This window comes from Rhipicephalus microplus, unplaced genomic scaffold (genome assembly GCF_043290135.1).
Source record: "Rhipicephalus microplus isolate Deutch F79 unplaced genomic scaffold, USDA_Rmic scaffold_14, whole genome shotgun sequence".
Taxonomy (NCBI): Eukaryota; Metazoa; Arthropoda; class Arachnida; order Ixodida; family Ixodidae; genus Rhipicephalus; species Rhipicephalus microplus.
Genome location: NW_027464587.1, coordinates 33,006,344 through 33,026,281, shown reverse-complemented (window position 1 = coordinate 33,026,281; position 19,938 = coordinate 33,006,344). Strand labels below are relative to the sequence as shown.

General features: G+C 41.8%; 1 protein-coding gene across 1 annotated transcript in view; it reads right to left on the bottom strand.

The window, feature by feature from the left end:
- The window catches only part of LOC119180815 (uncharacterized), a 318,155-nt gene that overhangs the window by 205,731 nt on the left and 92,486 nt on the right, over positions 1 to 19,938 (bottom strand). Inside the window, exon 2 of the mRNA XM_037431955.2 lies at positions 2,744 to 2,927. Within this exon, the coding sequence (XP_037287852.2) occupies positions 2,744 to 2,927 (184 nt within the window). The remainder of the gene's footprint in view (positions 1 to 2,743; positions 2,928 to 19,938) is intronic.

The following is a 19,938-nucleotide window of genomic DNA, read 5'->3' as shown; positions in this document are numbered from 1 at the left end:
GCGATGCTTGATGTTTCTGCATTTGAGCTTCGCAAACATTTATAACTGTTGCCTAAACAGTCCCTGAAATAAGTGGAAGGTTAATCATTGCCAACATGCATTTCCGGAGTAGCGATTTTGAGCGACAGCTATTTTTCTGGCCTCCTGTGGCAGTATACAGGGGCCGTGCCAGTGTACAGATTTGAAGTTATATCAATACCAACAACTAAAAAAAAAACGCCCAAAGAAATACTATTGCAATCCACTGAAAACGTATGCCAGGGGGTCCCTTCACGAAGGCGTACAAAATTAACAACTGTAAACTGCGTGTTCTTATATATCAGTCAGAGAAATACTGGCTAAGTGCGGCCGGCAGCTTTCGGTGACAGCCTGCGTAGCCGAAAGCGTGACGCATCGATCGTCAGCGATCCTTGTGCGGACATCCACACAAGGCCAAATAGTTGATTTAGGTTCATGGATGTCTAAGCTGTACTTTGCAGACATTCTCAAACTTTAAAATTGTGAGTACACGAAGCAAGAAGCACCAGTAACATATACACCAACGTGGCCGGCACGATATATGTCTATATAGTGCTCGATAGGCCGGGTACTGGGTAAGACCGTTCTCGACGCGGTGAATTGGGATGGTTGAACTTTCTGCATTTGAGTTTCAGAACATTTCTAACTGCTACCTGAACTAAGTAGAAGGATAAGCATAGGTGCCCTAACGACAGCTGTTTCTCTCGCTTTCACTAGGAAACCTTGCGAAGCGATTGAGAGAGCTCATTTACATTTCGTCAACTTGGCGGCATAAAACATTTTCTCTTTCTGTACATGAAGCAAGAAAGTGGCGTCCTGCTCCAGGATTATAAACACTGCAACATGGAATAGTTACAGCAATACACGAATGATGTGAATAAAGCTGTTATACGAGGGGGCCAGTGAAAACGTGCAATATATGAAGCGATATGTACGGGCGCCGCAAAAATAACGTATGCTCGGGATCTGTTAAGGTAGCATCTCTTTATGCCGTCGAATGAAGCGTTTTCTATACAACGACAGCAAAACATACGACGGCACACACTACTTAAATGTGCACGCTGCGCTAGTAGAAACAGTGCGTGCTCTATTATTCACCAGCGCTTGACAGCGAAAATTCCAGCGCTTCCAGCGCTTCCCAGTCTGCACCAGCATCACAGCGGTTAATCCAGCGCCCCTACCAGTGCGACACAGATGTTTTTCAGTGCACCTAGTGAAGTGCCTGTAAATACCAGCGAGTACCAGTTTCTCCAGCATGTACCAGTGCCGAAAAACGTGCTGGCATCATGGGGATGCCATTTTTTGCAATAAGGATCATTTGCAGCGATTTCGACGCAACTTCCATGACAAAAATACGTCACTGAAATAACTGTGGACAAGGCATAGAGCACTTCTGGTGTAAAAATAATCATTATAGACTGCCTGCAACAATTTGCCTAAGTAGAAATGAATTGGAAGCACTAAGCCAGCGTATCCTAACGAATTCACGAACGCAAAATTTTTCAAACTGTGTCCATTACGGGGGGAGCAACAAATCATTATCGTACTCTGCAGTTTCATTCTCTCGTCTGTACAAAGCCGCTGAAAGCTGAGCAAGAAGGAATGACACGGGCGAAGAAAATGCGTGACGTGCGTCTCGTTATCATAAAAACTTTTTCAATTTCTTCCTTTGAATGCGCGGCTTTTGATGCGATCGCGCGCACACGTGCCGATAAGTCGTGGCCTCAGTTAGCACAAAGCGCGCTTCGCTGAAATGAGTTTGAGTTTGAGTTTAGTTTATTTACCCCGTACAGTTGTACAGTAAGTGGCTGGGACAGAGGAAAAAAGCTGCATAAAACAGCTTGACAAAGCCCCATATCCCCATTGCAACTGTGGCAACAAAAACGGCAAAATCAAATTTAAACACAAGACAGTTAAACCAATCAGCCAATTGCTGATACCTGGCTTCGAACATTGTGATTCTGAGCCTGTGGTGCCATTTGCCGAAAAAAAAAAGCGATTTTTAGGTGATCTTGGCAACTTATTGTAAAGTCCAGGCCACGTGCTGCTATACTTGGTGCGTGTGTACTCGGGAGATTTGACTATTAATCAGCAGCTCTTTCTGGCCGTACTGAAAAAGTTTTGTAGCACCTCTTTAACTCTTACAGCCCCATATATAAGTCCCCGTCAAACGCAAATACACAAGATAAGCGCGAGACACATTCCACGTATGTCATGCTTTACTGCGAGAACGTCTCTCGCGTCTTACTGTAACATGATCCTAGATGTTTACGCATCGACTCTAAATTGGGGCAGTGTTTACTTCCGCACCACAACATGGTCTTGTAATGCCTGGATTTGTGCTCGCAATCACAATGGAGCACTCCAATGATGAAGAGGCATATGGCGACACGCAGTGGCTATATAAAGGAGACACAACTTCAGAAGACGGGGGCTTCAGCAAATAGATAATTAGAAACATGGGGTATCGCTGGAAAAAGTGGTTAGAGAAATGCTATGAACGTCTTTCAGGCAATGATGGTCCGCTTAAGAGCTCAGAACATGCGCTGAAAGTAACAGCTGCTGCCTTGGAGATTTCAGGACCACTTGTCAAAACGCATCCTTCAATGGCGATGAAATCAATCTACTACAAGCTGCTTCAGTAATAAGAAAACTCAAGTAGTAAAAATTTCAGGTAATAAAAAACTGCAACATTTAAGCCACCCACGTGCAAATGACGTCGTACCTTGGGCATCTCTGAGTATGAGAATTGTTCGTGCTCCATCTGCACAGAGCGCACGGTACAGTGTCTGTGGCTGGACTAGACAGTCTCCTCCATTGTTTCCATTCCGCAAACAGCTCGCGTACAAAGCGGCCGTGGCGTGCATCAGGGCACCCTGGTCGTCATCGGCTGGTGTCGAAGACGGTGTCTGCATAAGTGAACATGGTAAAGTGATCACACAGCCTCCTCGTATTTCATAAAAACGACTCATGCAACTCAGTGTCATAAGCGAAAGGTCGATCTCGTTTTGCAGTAAGCTGCAAGGTTTTCCTTGTCATCAAGACAAAAAAAATCAATTTAAAGCACAGCAAATAAAAAGCCCGACGTTACAAAGACACAATAAAAAAAAACTGCCAGATCCCACGTACAGTGGGAATCGATGATATGTGAAGCACAAGTAAGAAAGATCACTTCTTGTCACTTTACCATCAGCACAGCGTTACGAGGTGGACGAACATAGTGCACAGTAAGTAGATGTACAAATGTTATGCGCACTGACATGCCTAAATAAGATAGAAAAATGTTGTTTATGGTCGTGTAACGACGAACCACTAACATTTGCAGTATTAGCACCACCAGCAGTAGTAGGCATTTAGAGCATGCCATACTCGACTTCATTGTAATGATTATCAAGTTTGCGCCTGGAATTTGTGTTCGTCGTTCGTTCACGTAATACAAAATATAGTATATGTGAAGCTAGCGAAACAACCGCCAGTGCGCTATTAGCGTAGAATGTAGTCATGTCACACATGACACACGTGCCATGATTATCATGCTTTGACAAGTAATTTACATTGGTCATCTATTCAGGTCACGTAATATCAAACATGGTATGTGTGAAGTGAGCGAAACGGCCATGGGCACGCAATGAGCACAGCATGTAGCTATGCTTTACATGACACGCGCATCATGACTATTTTCTTTAAACGAGTCATTCACCATCGCTGACCATTCACTTCACGTGACTCGAAATTTCGTAAATGCGAAACTAGCGAAACGGTCGCGAGCGCAACATGAATGTAGCATGTTGTCATCTTTTATATTAAAAGCAGGTCATGATAATATTTGGACGTGTTATTATTTCGTCGTTCATTCTCGTCACGCAATACGAAATTTCGTAGATGTGAATCTTGCGAAACGGCCACGAGTGCATCAAGAAAGTGGAATGTAGTCATGTTCTTGCATGACACGCATATCAGGATTATCAAGTTTCAACGTGTCATTTACCTTCGTCGTCTACTCACGCCACTTGATATCATAATTGGTATATGTGAAGCTAGCGAAACGATCGCAAACGCACCATGAGCGGTGTTTGTATTATGACATGACATGTATGTAATGATTTCCACGTTAGAGACTGTCAATTGTGTTCGCCATGCAGTCATGTCATACACTTTTACAATGTCGTGTGAACAAAACCACCACAAGAGCAGCAAGATCAAGAAATTTAAATGATTACATACATGTTTTTTTATTTATTTATTGAGATACCTACAGCGCCTAACCGGGCATTATTGTAGGGGGGAAACAAACAAGAAAAGATACAGGTAGTATATACAACATAAAAAGGAACAAACATTATGTAAGAATAAAGGTAACATCAGCACTTTAAACATAATTAACATTATAAAAAGACTAAACATCACGTTACAAAGAGGTTGATACAGGTTGTACAACACGAAAAAGCAACAAAACATAATAATAAACTAAACTTTTAAACATAAATTAACTTTGTAGATACATAACCTCATAATAAAGACAGAGTAGAAAAGACAACTTGACAGAAACTGTAAATGGTGAGCTCAAGCTCAAATTGCCCCACATATGTCATGTAAAACCTAGTCAAACAAACATTCTGCGAGGGCTTCATCAAAGGAAGTCGGAAACGACAGTACAACTTCATTCGGGAGACAATTCCAGTCATGGGCTTTCCTCGAAAAAAAAATAACGTTTATATAGGTTTCGACACCTATATTCCCTAACCATCAGGGAATGGTCTACGCGGGCAGGTCTATAGGTAGGATCAAGTATATAGGTTTCTTTCCTTAAGTATGTTGCACCTATAAAAATTTTGTGGAACAGTTTCAGGCGCTTGTATTTCCGCCTGTCCTGGAAAGACGGCCATTCAAGATTGTCCCGTATGTCGAAAGAGCTTTTTCTGAAATCATAGTTCGATGACACAAATCATGCTGCACGCTTTTGGATGCGCTCTAATTCATCAATATATGTCTTTGTACCGGGGTCCCAAGCAGAACATTCATATTCTAATATAGTGCGAACATTTGAAAAGTAAAGAATTTTTTTTTTAACTTAGGAGGAGCTTGCTTGAAGTTTTGCCTTAGGAAGTTGAGGACCCGACTAGCCTTGGCTGCTACGTAATCAACATGGTCATTCCAGGAAAAGTCATTTTTGTATAAAACCCCTAAATATTTGTAGCTGGGTACAATCGTGAGGCTTTCGCAACCAAGAGAGTATTTCGTATTTAAAGTATGACGTTTTGTAGAAAACTGGACAATGTTACATTTAGAAAAATTTAGCGGCATATTCCACGCATTGCACCATAGTAGTATCTTGTCGAGGTCACTTTGTAGTTGTACACTGTCATTCAAAGTATTAATTTTATGGTAAAGACAACAGTCATCGGCATACAATCTGAGACGGCTTGATACTTCTTCACCTATATCATTGATAACTATCAAAAAAAAGAAGAGGCCCGAGTACAGATCCCTAAAGAACACCTGACAAGACTGTTTTATGTGATGAGGTCGTTCCGTTAAGAAGAAACAACACACTGTTTTCGGTCAGTAAGGTAAGCCTCAATCTACTGGAAAAGAGCCGTAAGAATATTAAGTGCAGACAGTTTTACAAGTAATAGATTGTGTGCTATCGATTTGAAGGCTTTTTGGAAGTCTAAGAAAATACAGTCCACCTGTTAGCCATTATTATTCGACAGAGCTATATCATGAGAAAACACAATCAATTGAGTGTCGCATGAGAGACCTCTCCTAAAACCATGCTGTGCTGGGGTGAAAAAATTGTTTTTTTAGGGATGAGCCATTAGGTTACAGTAAATAATATGCTCTAGTACCTTGCATGAAACACTAGTTAGTGAAATAGGTCTGTAGTTTCGAATATAAGTGTTATTGCCACTTTTAAATATAGGAATTACATTAGCATTTTACCAGTCACGCGGTAAAGCACCGGAATCAAGTGACTTTTGATAGGGAATTGTTAGAAAAGGGGCAAACGATGAAGCACAATTCTTTAATACATAATTCGAAATGTGATCGGGTCCGGGGGCTGACTTCACATTCGCTTTTCGTAGTAGCGTTATTATCCCATGCTCGCAAAAGGATATATCACTCATTTGTGGTAAGTTCAAAACAATTTTCAGGCCACTGGCCTGGGGGATCGACTGTACGAATACAGATTCGAAGTAGTTACTGAACTTTTCAGCCTTTCTTTTAAGGTCACCGGCATAATTATTGCCATCTATAATATCTGGAATAGGATCCTTCGCCGTTCGCTTGGTTCTGACGTACTTCCAGACTTCTTTTGGGTTAGCTTTTAATTTTTCGCCCATTGCATCTAGATACGCGCTTTCTGCCTAGCGCATTTCTTTCACTATATTTTTACCGAGTTCCTTCATCTTGCTGAAAAGGTCTGGATTCGGTGATTTGCAGTATCTGCGATACAGGCGATGTCGTTTATTTATCAATGCACGAATATTTCTACTAATCCAAGGTTTATCTACCTGACGCTTAGATGTGATTACTCAAGACGAAACGAATGACTTTATGAGCGATAAAAGTTTGGTTTTCAATAGGTTTCATGCAGATTCTATGTCTAGAGCAGAAATGAGCTGTTTGATAAAAGACAGGAATTCGTCAAGCTCCTGTGATAGTGAGGCATAATCGGCTGTATCATATTGGAACACCTGTCTCGAAGGGGGATCATGGCAACGCTTTAGAACACAAGATAGGTGTGCAAGAACAATTTTATGGTCGCTTGTACCGGGTAATAAATTAACAGAACTAACGAGAGTGCGTTCAGAACAAAACAACAAGTCTAGCACATTTGCACTATTTGGGGCTATTCTCATGGGTGTTCGTACAAATTGGAACAGGGAATGTGCATTAATCATTTCACAAAATGCAGAGTAAATAGGTAACGAAGTGGTTATTTTTGGCTGGTGTCAGAGCCAGTTAATATTTGGTAAGTTAAAATCTCCTCTAAGAACGGTATATGTTGCATCAAAGGACAGTAGTATGTTATTTAGGTCAAATATACATTGAGGAGTATTGGAAGCAGGTGGTCTGTAAAATGACCCAAATGCTATCGAAGTGCCATCAGCTAGAGTGACCTTGCACCAGGCTGTCTCACATCACGCACTTTCAACTTCAATACGACTACAACTCAGACTATTGTGAACCATGACGAAAACATCACCGCCACGTGAGTTACAGGTCCTTGCGGTACACTGTGTAATTTGATGGGAATATCTTATTGTTAGTTATAGTGCAGTCCAACCAAGATTCAGCACCAATCACTACTTCAGGAATAACCAGATCTAACAGCGAATCAAACTGCTCTTTTTGTTTCATTACTACGACAGTTTATAACAATAACCTTCAAGTCGCTCACTTGGCGCAGTCGTTTTCGGGAGCGTTTCGTGATGGCTATTGGTCCGCCCAGATTACAGTCACCCTTACTGTCATAAAATGACTATGATTATGATTTTCATGTTATGACTACTCAGTTATGCTCGTCTTACAGTGATGTAATGGTATACCAATTTTGGTATAGTTACCGTTATCGAAACGGCCAGAAGATGTAAAATTCGTAGGCGGCTATATTTTTTATTTATTTTTTATTTATTTATTACATACTGCAGTCCGTAGACCAAGCAGGAGGAAGAGATAGATAGATAGATAGATAGATAGATAAATAGATAAATAGATAGATAAATAGATAGATAGATAGATAAATAGATAGATAGATAGATAGATAGATAGATAGATAGATAGATAGATAGATAGATAGATAGATAGATACGATCAAAGTCGCCGAAGTTCACTGAGAAATGCTTCGCATTTAAAAACTCGACTAGTGAAGATTCAGAAGAAGGCGTGGCATTACCTCGTACATTTGAGTGTTCTGATCTTCACTCTCTCGTCCAAAAAGTCCGTACTGAAATAGTTGAAGGTGTAGCATTTTAAATGCGAAGAATTTCTTAGCGAACTTCGACAACCTTGACCGTATATGATTGATAGCTGGAGACCATGCTTGTTTTTTCTGACTGACTCGTATGTGTACACTGTCCTTTCTTGTTTTTTGTTTTTTTTCTTCCTTTTTTTCTATTTTCCACATGCACATACAAAGTGTTTACGTTCGCCTACCGCTTGATTGCCATTGAAGGGAAACGGACGAAGATTAAAGGTAAAGAGCCGACCGACCCATTAAGGGGAAACCCTTTCTTTACGCACGCCGCACGCCGACCCACCCATTAAGGGGAAACCCTTTCTTTACGCACGCCATCATGGACCCTCCCACCACCGCGGCGACAATCTTGGGTGGCCCGACACACGTCGAGAACTGAACAGCACGTGATAAGAAACGTATGTGGACGTACACGGACAGTTGGTTTCGTTCTCAGTGTTGACATGGGTTCTTCCTCTTTTTCACTTTCTTTCTTTTCTTTCTTTTTCTTTTTTTCGTCTTTTTTCTTCCCCCTTTTTGTTTTTTGTTTTTTCCTTTCTTTCCTTTGATTAGTTCCCTCTCACTCTCGCAAATATCTTTCAAGGCGAGAGGGACGCGGCAGCAACGAAGTTTGGAAGTTCATGTCAGTATAACTCATCCCCTGATGAAGGGAGGACCCCTCCCGAAACTGTTGGGAAATAAATATATTTATCCTTGTTGACAACGCTCCCGTTGTGCCATATCCCATACATATATATATATATATATATATATATATATATATATATATATATGTGTGTGTGTGTGTGTGTGTGTGTGTGTTGTGTGTGCGTGTGTGTGTGTTTGTGTGTGTGTGCCTATGACTTCAGCTGTCCTGGTAGTTTTTATGTTGGGATCTATACCGAAACCGGTACGGCATAATATGACTATAAGACGACCATAAGTGACTAGTCATAACATCGAAATCATGGCATGTATGTCGATCGATGTGCGGGTTTTAACGTCCCAAATCCACCATATGATTATGAGAGACGCCGTGGTGGAAGGTTCCGGAAATTTTGACCCCCTGGAGTTCTTTAGAGTGCACCCAAATCTGAGCACACGGGCCTACAGAATTTCCGCCTTCATCAGAAATGCAGCCGCCGCAGCCGGGATTCGATCCCGCGACCAGCGGGTCAGCAGCCGAGTACCTTAGCCACTAGACCACCGCGGCGGGGAAGGTCCATGGACGTGGGAACAAAACCCATAAGAGGCAGGGAGCTAAGTACACGGTGGAAGAACGAGTCACATGTTTCGAAAAATGTTGCCGGGCAGAGAACTAATCTGAAAAGAATAGACGGCTTAAGTGGGCATCCGCAGCAACTTTGTGGATACAGCCTGCCAGCCATTTTAAATGGCAGGCTGTGTTGGCAAAGCTGTTGTGGACGCTTACTTAATTTCTCCAATGATAATAATATCTGTACCTCTCGCTACACATACCCAAGCATAACTGAATGAAGTCACAGCCAATTTTTCTTTTTTGAAGTGGCATTTCATGCCAAATCAACCAGCGTTTTATCGACCATCACGAATATGGCAGAAAAAATTTTCACATATTTCTTAAAGTTAGAAACTTGTTCTGCTTGCCTACAGGTCTGTATTATCGCTCATGGACACTAGCTTACCTGGGGACAGATTTTGCTATAAGCGAGGTCTTTTAAATGCGAAGCATTTTTCAGCGAGCTTCGGCGACTTCGAGCAGATCTATCTATCTATCTATCTATCTATCTATCTATCTATCTATCTATCTATCTATCTATCTATCTATCTATCTATCTATCTATCTATCTATCTATCTATCTATCTATCTATCTATCTATCTATCTATCTATCTATCTATCTATCTATCTATCTATCTATCTATCTATCTATCTATCTATCTATCTATCTATCTATCTATCTATCTATCTATCTATCTATCTATCTATCTATCTATCTATCTATCTATCTATCTATGACCTTTAGCTTTCCTTGCCGTTTCAATAATGGTATAGATACCAAACTTGTTATGGCTTAACATGACTGCATGGAAAACATAAATGACTAGTCATAACATGAAAATCATGATCTAGGTGCCATGAATGTCGTGATTCACATTTCATGGTCCTGCAGCTCCTACGGTTGTTTTGTTCACAAGGCACTTTGCAAAACTGGTGTGGTATCACAATATTGCATGGCGAACACAAGTGAGAGACCCTAACATGAAAGCCATGACGTGCTTGTCTTGTAGCAACATGACTACATGCCACGCTCATGATGCCCTAGTGGTCGTTTCGCTAGCGTCAGATATCCTAAATTTGGTATTACGGTACGTGAGTAGATGACGTAAGTATGTGGTTGGTGCAAACATGATAATCACGAGATTTGTGTCATGTAACAACATGGCTACATGTCAAGATTATATTGCGCTGGCAGCCGTTTCGATAGCTTCACTTATACAAAATTTGGTATTACGGGACATGATTGGATGACGAAAGTATGATACTGGTGCAAACATAATAAACATGAGATGCGTGTCATGCAACAATCTGACTACATGCTACGCTCATGATGGGCTCACGGCCGTTTCGCCAGCTTCACGTGTGCCAAGCTCGGTATTACATGAGGCGAACGGATGACATAGGTAAATGACACATCCAAACATGATAATTGCAACATGCGTGTCATGAAACAACATGACTACATGCCACACTCACGATGCGCTCGCGGCCATTTCGCTAGCTTCACATGTGCCAAACTTTGTATTACGTGACGCCAATGGATGACGAAGGTATGTGACTGGTGCAAACATGGTAATCATGATATGCGTGTCATCTGAGAACATGACATGCCGAAGTCAAAGCACCAATACCTTTCGACGTGACGTGGTGCGCGTGCTCACCGCTGTTTATTTCATCATGTCGCGCCGGCGTTGCCACGCCAGGCGCCGGTCCTGCCAAATACTCGCAGGCGCGCGCCGTGCTGCGTTGCTTTGAAGCATGCGCGTTTCAGCGCGTCCAGCGTCTCTCCGTCACGAAAAGAGGGATACGCAGTGTTTTCTGCAAAACACATCGGCGTGAAATGCAGCATGTTTCATTTTGCGCCAGTTGCCGTCGGGCCATGCCGGTCGCGCCTGGCGAAAAACTTTAGAGTGCTCGCGTTTTGCTAACGTAGCGTCGCTGTGCCCAGCGTGCCCGGGCGTGAATGCTACATTGGAATATATTGATTTCTTCATTATACACTCGTGGCCATTTTGATAGCTCCACATATAACAAATTTAGTTTTACGTGACTTCAAAGGATGACGAAAGTGTATGACTGGTGCAAACATGAAATACTGACACTCGTATTATGTAAGAAGATGAAACATACCACGCTCATAGCGTGCTCGAGGCCGTTTAGCTAGTTGCACATATAATAAATTTGGAATCACGTGACGTGAATAGATGACGAAGGTAAATGGCACATACAAACATGGTAATCATGACACGTTAGTCATGTAGGGCATAATTTACTTCCACATCGTAACATTGTGCTGATTCTAAGGTGACATATCAGCCTTTGTCATTCGTGCTTCGTATATTATCGATTCCCACTGTCGTGGGATTTGGCAATTTTTTTGCGAAGTCTCGGTCATAGTAGCACTATGTTAATAAGTGGATGTGACACTACACGTGCTGTAGAGGGTTTCGCTGTTTATCTCAAATAAGTAAATGCTGCAGGAAACGTTGCACATTTTGTTTTCTAGGGTAAGAATTGAAAGTACACTGTGTGGTTCAGCACTGTAATATTTTTTGTTTGACCTGTTTTGCAGCTCTCAAGTTCATTTCTTACTGTCCTCTAAAGGATAAATCAGTGCGGTTCTGCTGCATGTGTTTCAGTTCGAAGTGTATTTCATAGCTTATGAAACTCAGCCCATCGTTTCACTCATCAGGATGAAGCAATCAGGGCTGCTTTGCTGTTTTATTATGAAATATTTTTGTTTGTTTTTGTGCAGGTTCACCAAGCTAATGGTGTGATGCCCTCAAGGGCCACCTAGAGTCGGCTGATGGGAGTTCCAAAGACTTCCATGTGGTAAAGTGGTCTACCATCCCAATGAGGTAGACAGAGGCCGGTACGGCACGCATAGGAGCTTCACGGAAACTGTCGGAATTGGTTTGCGGCAGAAAGCGGCCAGAAGCCAGCACAGCAGCAAGAATCTTCGCAAAAAGATGAAGCATTGAGAGGTTAGTGAGGAAATTTGCTCACTTCAGTGCTGTGCATGTTTTGTTAAGCCTGCATATTGTTTTATAACATGTTTCCAGTTCGGCGACTATAGTGCCCTGTTTATGAGCATTGTTGTAAAGTATATTTCCAGCCACAGAATTTCCAGCCATTGATACACTTAACTTGAATGCTACGATGCAGCGCCTTGACTTGCTTTGGCTGATGACAGTACTGCCAAATGTTGGGCACTGCGTGTTTTCTGCACCTTACAGTATAATTGGAGCGGGGGTTGATTTGAATAGTAAATTTGAATAGTAACACGCCACCCGTTTTTAAAATTGCAGTTGCGGCTGAATGGAGTAATATATTCAAATAAAGGATCTACAGCTCGCTCACAATATTTCGGATTTATTCGTTGTAGAATATTTACAGGCGCTAAGAATGTGAGTTTCCTCAGTTTTTCCAATACTATATTTTTTTTAGCAGCAGCTGCAACTCCAAACTAGAAATGGTGCGTGAGCTGTCACACATAATAGTTCATTGCTGAAATAAGCGTTGGAAGGACTTTCATGGGCTTGCGTGAAAATATCCACGAAAAAAAAAAATGTGGTGAAAACGAACCTGCCAGGCGTGTTTTCGATCCGCCAATTAGGCAGAAGTAAACTGAAAATTAATGCAGGATGTGGAAGTGGTTGGCAAGGTACGATGCAGTGACCATAGAATGGTACGGTCTCGAATTCACCTAGACTTGAAGAAGAAACGACAGAAACTGATACGCAAAAATCCAACCAATGAGCTAGCACTGAGAGGGAAAGTACAGGAATTCAGAGTCTCGCTTCAGAACAGGTACTCGGCTCTAAGTGAGGAAACCAACCTTAGCATAGATACAATGAATGATAATATGACGAGTATCATTACGGAGTGTGCAGTGGAAGTTGGAGGCAGGGTAGTTCGACAGGACACTGGTAACCTTTCCCAAGAAACAAATAATCTCAATAAGAAGCGTTGAATTATGAAAGTCTCAAGTAGAACAGACAAAATAGAACTGGCAGAGCTTTCAAAGTTGATTAATAGGCGTAAGGTATAACATGGAGAGATTTGAACACGCTTCGAAAAACGAAGGAAGCGTCAAAGCAGTGAAAAGAAAACTTGGGATAGGCAAAGATCGAATGTATGCACTAAGGGACAAAGAAGGCAAAATAACTACCACTGTGGATAGGATAGTTAAAATAGCGGAGGAGTTTTACAGAGATCTGTACAGTAGCCAGGACAACCACGATCCTAATACTACAAGAAGTAGCAGTTACCCACATGACACGCCACCAGTAATGATAGAAGAAGTCAGAAAAGCTTTGGAGAGCATGCAATGAGGCAAAGCTGCTGGTGAGGATCGGGTAACATCAGATGTGCTGAAAGATGGAGGACAGATTGTGTTAGAAAAACTAGCCACCTGTTTACGAGGTGTCTCGTGACAGGAAGAGTACCAGAGTCTTGGAAGAATACCAAGATCATCTTAATACATAAGAAAGGAGAGGACAAGGACTTGAAGAATTACTGGCCGATCATGTTGCTCTCTGAAGTATGCAAGCCATTTACAAATAATTGCTAACAGAATAAAAAAAATAGAATTAAATCAACCAAAGGAACAAGCAAAATTTTGAAGAGGCTACTCAACAATCGACCACATTCATACAATGAATCAGGTAATAGAGAAATGCTCAGAATATACCCAACATACATAGCCTTCATAGATTACGAGAAGGCGTTTGATTCAGTAGAAGTATCAGCTGTCATGCAGGCACCGCGGAGTGAGGGCGTCGATGAAGTGTATATAAACATCCTGGAAGAAATCTACAGGTGATCAACTGCTACCATAGTGCTCCATAAAGAGAGTTACAGAATACCAATCAAGAAGGGTGCAAGGCAGGGTGACCCGATCTCCCCAATGATATTTACCGCATGCTTACAGGAGGTGTTCAGAAGCATAGAATGGGAACAGTTAGGAATAAGAGTTAATGGATTGTGCCTTAGTAACCTGCGCTTCGCCGATGACATTGCACTGCTGAGTAACTCAGGGGATGAATTGCAACTCATGATTACGGAGTTAGAGAAGGAGAGCAGAAAGGTGGGCCTTAAAATTAATCTGCAAAAAACGAAAGTAATGTACAACCTCAGAAGAGAGCAGCGCTTCGAGATAGTTAATACCGCACTTCAAGTCGTAAAAGACTATGACTACTTAGGGCAGGTTATAACCGCGAAGCCGAGCCACGAGATTGAAGTAACTGGAAGAATAAGAACGGGGTGGTGCACATTTGGCAAGCACTCTCAAATTAAGACAGGTAGATTGCCACTATCTCTTAAAAGGAAGGCATATAACAGCTGTATCTTGCTGGTACTTTGCTACGGAGCAGAAACCTGGAGATTCACAGAGAGGGTTCAGCTTAAATTGAAGATGACGCATCGAGCAATGGTAAGAAAAATGGTAGGTGTATTCTTGAGAGACAAGAAGAGAGCAGAGTGGATTAGGGAACAAACGGGTGTTAAGGATATTATAGTTGAAATCAAGAAGAGAAAACGGACATGGACCGGGAATAAAGCGCGTAGACGGGATAACCGCTGGTCATTAAGGGTAACTAACGGATTCCCAGAGAAGGCAAGTGGGTTAGGGGGAGACAGAATGTTGGTGGGCAGATAAGATTAAGAAGTTTGCAGGTATAAATTGGTAGCAGAAAGCACAGGACCGGGTTAACTGGCGGAACATGGGAGATGCCTTTGTTCTGCAGTGAACGTAGTCAGGCTAATGATGATGATGATGAACTGAAATTTTGCTGGAGAAATCAACCTGCACTCCATCTGTTATTTGCTGCAGTAAATAGGCCGTGTCCAACGCTTGGCGGCGTTGGCATCAGTCGAAGCAGGTCGAGGTCACGTGGTGGAGTAAAGCTGATGCTGTACATGCCTATTGGGTAGAATGTTGAAAGGAATTAGTACTTTGGTTTCGTCAATAATTGCATACAAAAGTATTTTGATATTGTTGAGACTAAGGTGGCATCTATCTGTTGCATGTTTTCCATTGTCTGTAGTAGTCTGCGGAAGGAAAACCTCAACTGTGATCGATGATTGTTCTGACATTTAAGCCTTTGCTGTTTCACGATGTGTGAGCCTTCCCCTAGTCACGGTTTATGTGGACGATAGTCCTACTTTTAAAAATGAGTTCCTCAGTTAGTTGGGCTGTATGAGGACCACATAAGATTCTTTGCAAATATATATTTACTTCTAGTGCTTTCTTAGTTATCTCAATGCACCGCCGTCGTTCAGCGATATGCAGTTCTTAGTAAACAGATATAAATCGGTGTTCTTTATTTTTTAAATCTGCGCGAATATCAAAATTCTGTCTGCGAAACGAATTACAATATTGAAGTGTGAGTGTTAATCAATTATTTTTGAACATTTGTTCAATATTTTTTCAGTATTTTGAAGTGAAGTTAGAGAAGAAAAGTTGCAAAAGATTCCTAAGTACAGTATTATGGGATAGGAATGTGGCATTGTTTTTTTTCGGCTAGGTTGGCAAAGATCTGGAGTGAGTGTGCTTCCTTGTTTTATAAAGAATAGGGCATTGCAGACCGGATCTCATTTATTTATCATATTTGGTGCAACCAATGTTGTGTCGACAGCAGTTTACACGTGAAAGGTCCCTCCCCCCGCCCCCTTCATCCTCTTATGTGGAGGCCCTCCTGATTTGTTGGACAAGGGCGGACTCCTTTCGAATTTGAAGTCGCAGATCTGCCGTGCAGATGTCTGAGCATAAAAACACTTGAAATTTCAGATAGTGAAAACGTTCATCCATTTTTTAGGACCTTTTGGTCTGAAACATTAAATAAAGCCTCCACGTCAGCCATGCAGGTTTGAACGAGTGCCTACGTGAGTCAATCTGACTATGCCCGTTAGTGAAGCGGTAAAGCATAATAAAAAAATCAAGGGGTGACTGTCGCGACACAGTGCACCTCCATGTTGCAACCAGCATTTTCTCGAAGCAATGCGATTGCTACCATAGCCTGAAAAGCAGCTTCGCTGGAGAGTGAGGGTGTAAGGGGTCAAAGCATTTAGAAAAATCTGAAGAGGCTGCAAATAATTGGGCATTGACTGTTGTCTTTGGGAAGTTGTAATAGTAAAGTATCGAGAGGAAAACATTCGAATAGCAAGTGCAAATAAAAATATTTGGAAGTTGGAATATTTGCACACGCTTATTTTTTTTCCAAAAGTTAGAGCACAAATCTGCAACAAACTTATTACTTTCACTAATCTAATGGGGCAATTTTGTAATCAATTTTTCGTCTTTTCTATGCCTTTCAGTGTTGCCCGAAGGCTTTTGGGAAAAGAAGCGGTGCAGGTGAACCCAAAAATAAAGCTGAGACGAGGAGAGAAAAAAAAATAAACAGAGAAGTCATTTTCACTTCTACGCTATGTGCAAGCCTGCTGTGTTTTACCTACGGGCACGACAAACTGTTTGTTTTAATCTACAATGCCTTTAATTACGTATAGATAAGAAGTACGCGAGGACCCAACCTGCGAAACCACGCCAGCCCGGGTCTTACCAAAACACACCAGTCTGGGTTTTCTCGGAAATTTGGGGAACCCCCAAGCTTCGCATTTAAGAGTTGAACGTGACAGCGAAATGCGGCCCCTAGGGTGTTAAAATGGCATTTCCATGAAGTGGCATAAAAAGCATCACAATGCCTCACATATGGCAGCACATTATCTAGCGTTTGCTGTTTGCTTGATCAACGCCTCTGGAAATGCATGATATGTTTCCCACTAGATAAACACAGTTGTCCATTTTTGGAGCTGTTGGAAAGTTCTTGTGCGTGTTTAGGGGCGATGGCTGCACTATATCCCGGCCTGTTTCAACGTAGTTTGATGGTCTCCCAAAAAACGCCTACAAATCGCCTAATGGGTTCGTTTTCGTTGAGACACCTGTCGGACAAAATGTGTTAGACTCCTTCCACTATCGGCGTCTATGCAGTGTTTTTCCTGAAGCGGCTGCAAGTAGCATATTAGATTTGTCGTAGAGCACCTGGCAGCCGTGCGAACGGCCCGGGTTCAAGTCTCAATGGGACCGAAAATTTTATTTTTCAGTTTATTTGCTTCGTTCTTGATTTTTTGCTCACGGCTGATTTTTCGCTCACAACCAACGACGCCAACGCCAAAATTTTGAGACACGAACTCTCTAACACTGTCGTATTGAAACACACGAGCTCGGGTAGTGTCAAAACACAGCAGTCCATACAACACCAGAAAACGGCCGTGTACACCAGACCGGCCGTATACGCCAGAAATCATGTCTAAATTCCCGCTCTTGTATGAGCAGTAAAACACACGAGACACGGCCTGGTAAACTTTTCGACTGGGGAGTGTTCACTTTATAGAAAGACGGACATAGAGACAGACGGACACACATACAGACAGGCGGCCACACGGACGAACATAGATACATACATAAAGATCGACAACCAGATAGACACACCGACACACTGACATGCATACATACATACATACATACATACATACATACATACATACATACATACATACATACATACATACATACATACATATATATATACATACATACATAAAGACCGACAACCAGATAGACACACAGAAACATGGACGGACGTACATACATACATACATAAAGACCGACAACCATATAGACACACTGACACACGGACATACATACATACATAAAGACCGACAACCAGAGAGACACACCAACACACGGACGGACATACATACATACATACATACATAAAGACCGACAACCAGATAGACACACTGACACACGGACATACATACATACATACACACATACATACATACATACATACATACATACATACATACATACATACATACATACATACATACATACATACATACATACATACATACATACATACATACATACATAAAGACCGACAACCAGATAGTCATACCGACACACGGACGGACAAACATACATACATACATAAAGACCGACAGCCAGATAGACACACCAACACACGGACGGACATACATACATACATACATAAAGACCGACAACCAGATAGACACACTGACACATGGACAAACATACATACATACATACATAAAGACCGACAACCAGATAGTCACACCGACACACGGACATACGTACATACATACATAAAGACCGACAACCAGATAGTCACACCAACACACGGACGGACATACATACATACATACATAAAGACCGACAACCAGATAGAGACACTGACATACGGACGGACATACATACATACATAAATACCGACAACCAGATAGACACACCGACACACGGACAAACATACATACATACATACATACATACATACATACATACATACATACATACATACATACATACATACATAAAGACCGATAACCAGATAGACACACCGACACACGGAAGAATATACATACATACATATATAAAGACCGACAACCAGATAGACACACCGGCACACGGACATACATACATACATACATGCATACATACATACACACACACATACATACATACACACATACGTACATACATACATACACACATACATACATACATACATACATACATACATACATACATACATACATACATACATACATACATACATACATACATACATGAAGACCGACAACCAGATAGACACACTAGCACATGGATGGACATTCATACATATATACATAAAGACCGACAACCAGATAGACACACCGACACACGGACGGACATACATACATACATACATACATACATACATACATACATACATACATAAAGACCGACAACCAGATAGACACACCGACACACGGACATACATACATACATACATACATACATACATACATACATAAAGACCTACTACCGGATAGACACACTGGCACATGGACATACATACATACATACATACATAAAGACCGACAACAAGATGGACACACTGACACACGGACGGATATACATACATACATACATACATAAAGACCGACAACCAGATAGACACACCGACACACGGACGGACATACATACATACATAAAAACCCACAACCAGATAGACACACCGACACACGGACGGACTTACATACATACATACATACATACATACATACATACATACATACATACATACATACATACATACATACATACATACATACATACATACATACATACATACATACATACAAAGCTACGGAAGGACGGACAGATAGACAAACTGAGAGACAGACGGACAAACGCAACTAACGGATGATTCACTGCATGGATATGCTGCGATATTTTTGTCTTAGTGTTAAGGCTAAAGTTCGCCCATTAAATTATCCTTAAATTTATTACCAACCGGCTGTTTTTCGTCTTTGATACCGCGCCGGCAAGCTCGCCGTCATGTACGTCACATTTCGTGTAGGTGTTAATGTTTCGAAGCCTTCCGTGAAGCAGCGGCACCAGCCCTCGGGTGCCAGACACAGAACAAGTCTCCGAAGAAGACAAGGAGGGCCAAAGTCGGAGTAGCCTCCGACTACAAGGCCTTTCATCTAATTTTGGACCACTTCCTGCCGCCAGTCGTTCCGCGAAACACCGTTCACCGTCACCAACTGTGACCGCCACTCTGGTTTGTACCACTGGTAATCCAGCAGCCGCAACAACTTTTGTGTTTTTGTTGCTGCCGTTGCGTGGACGTGTGA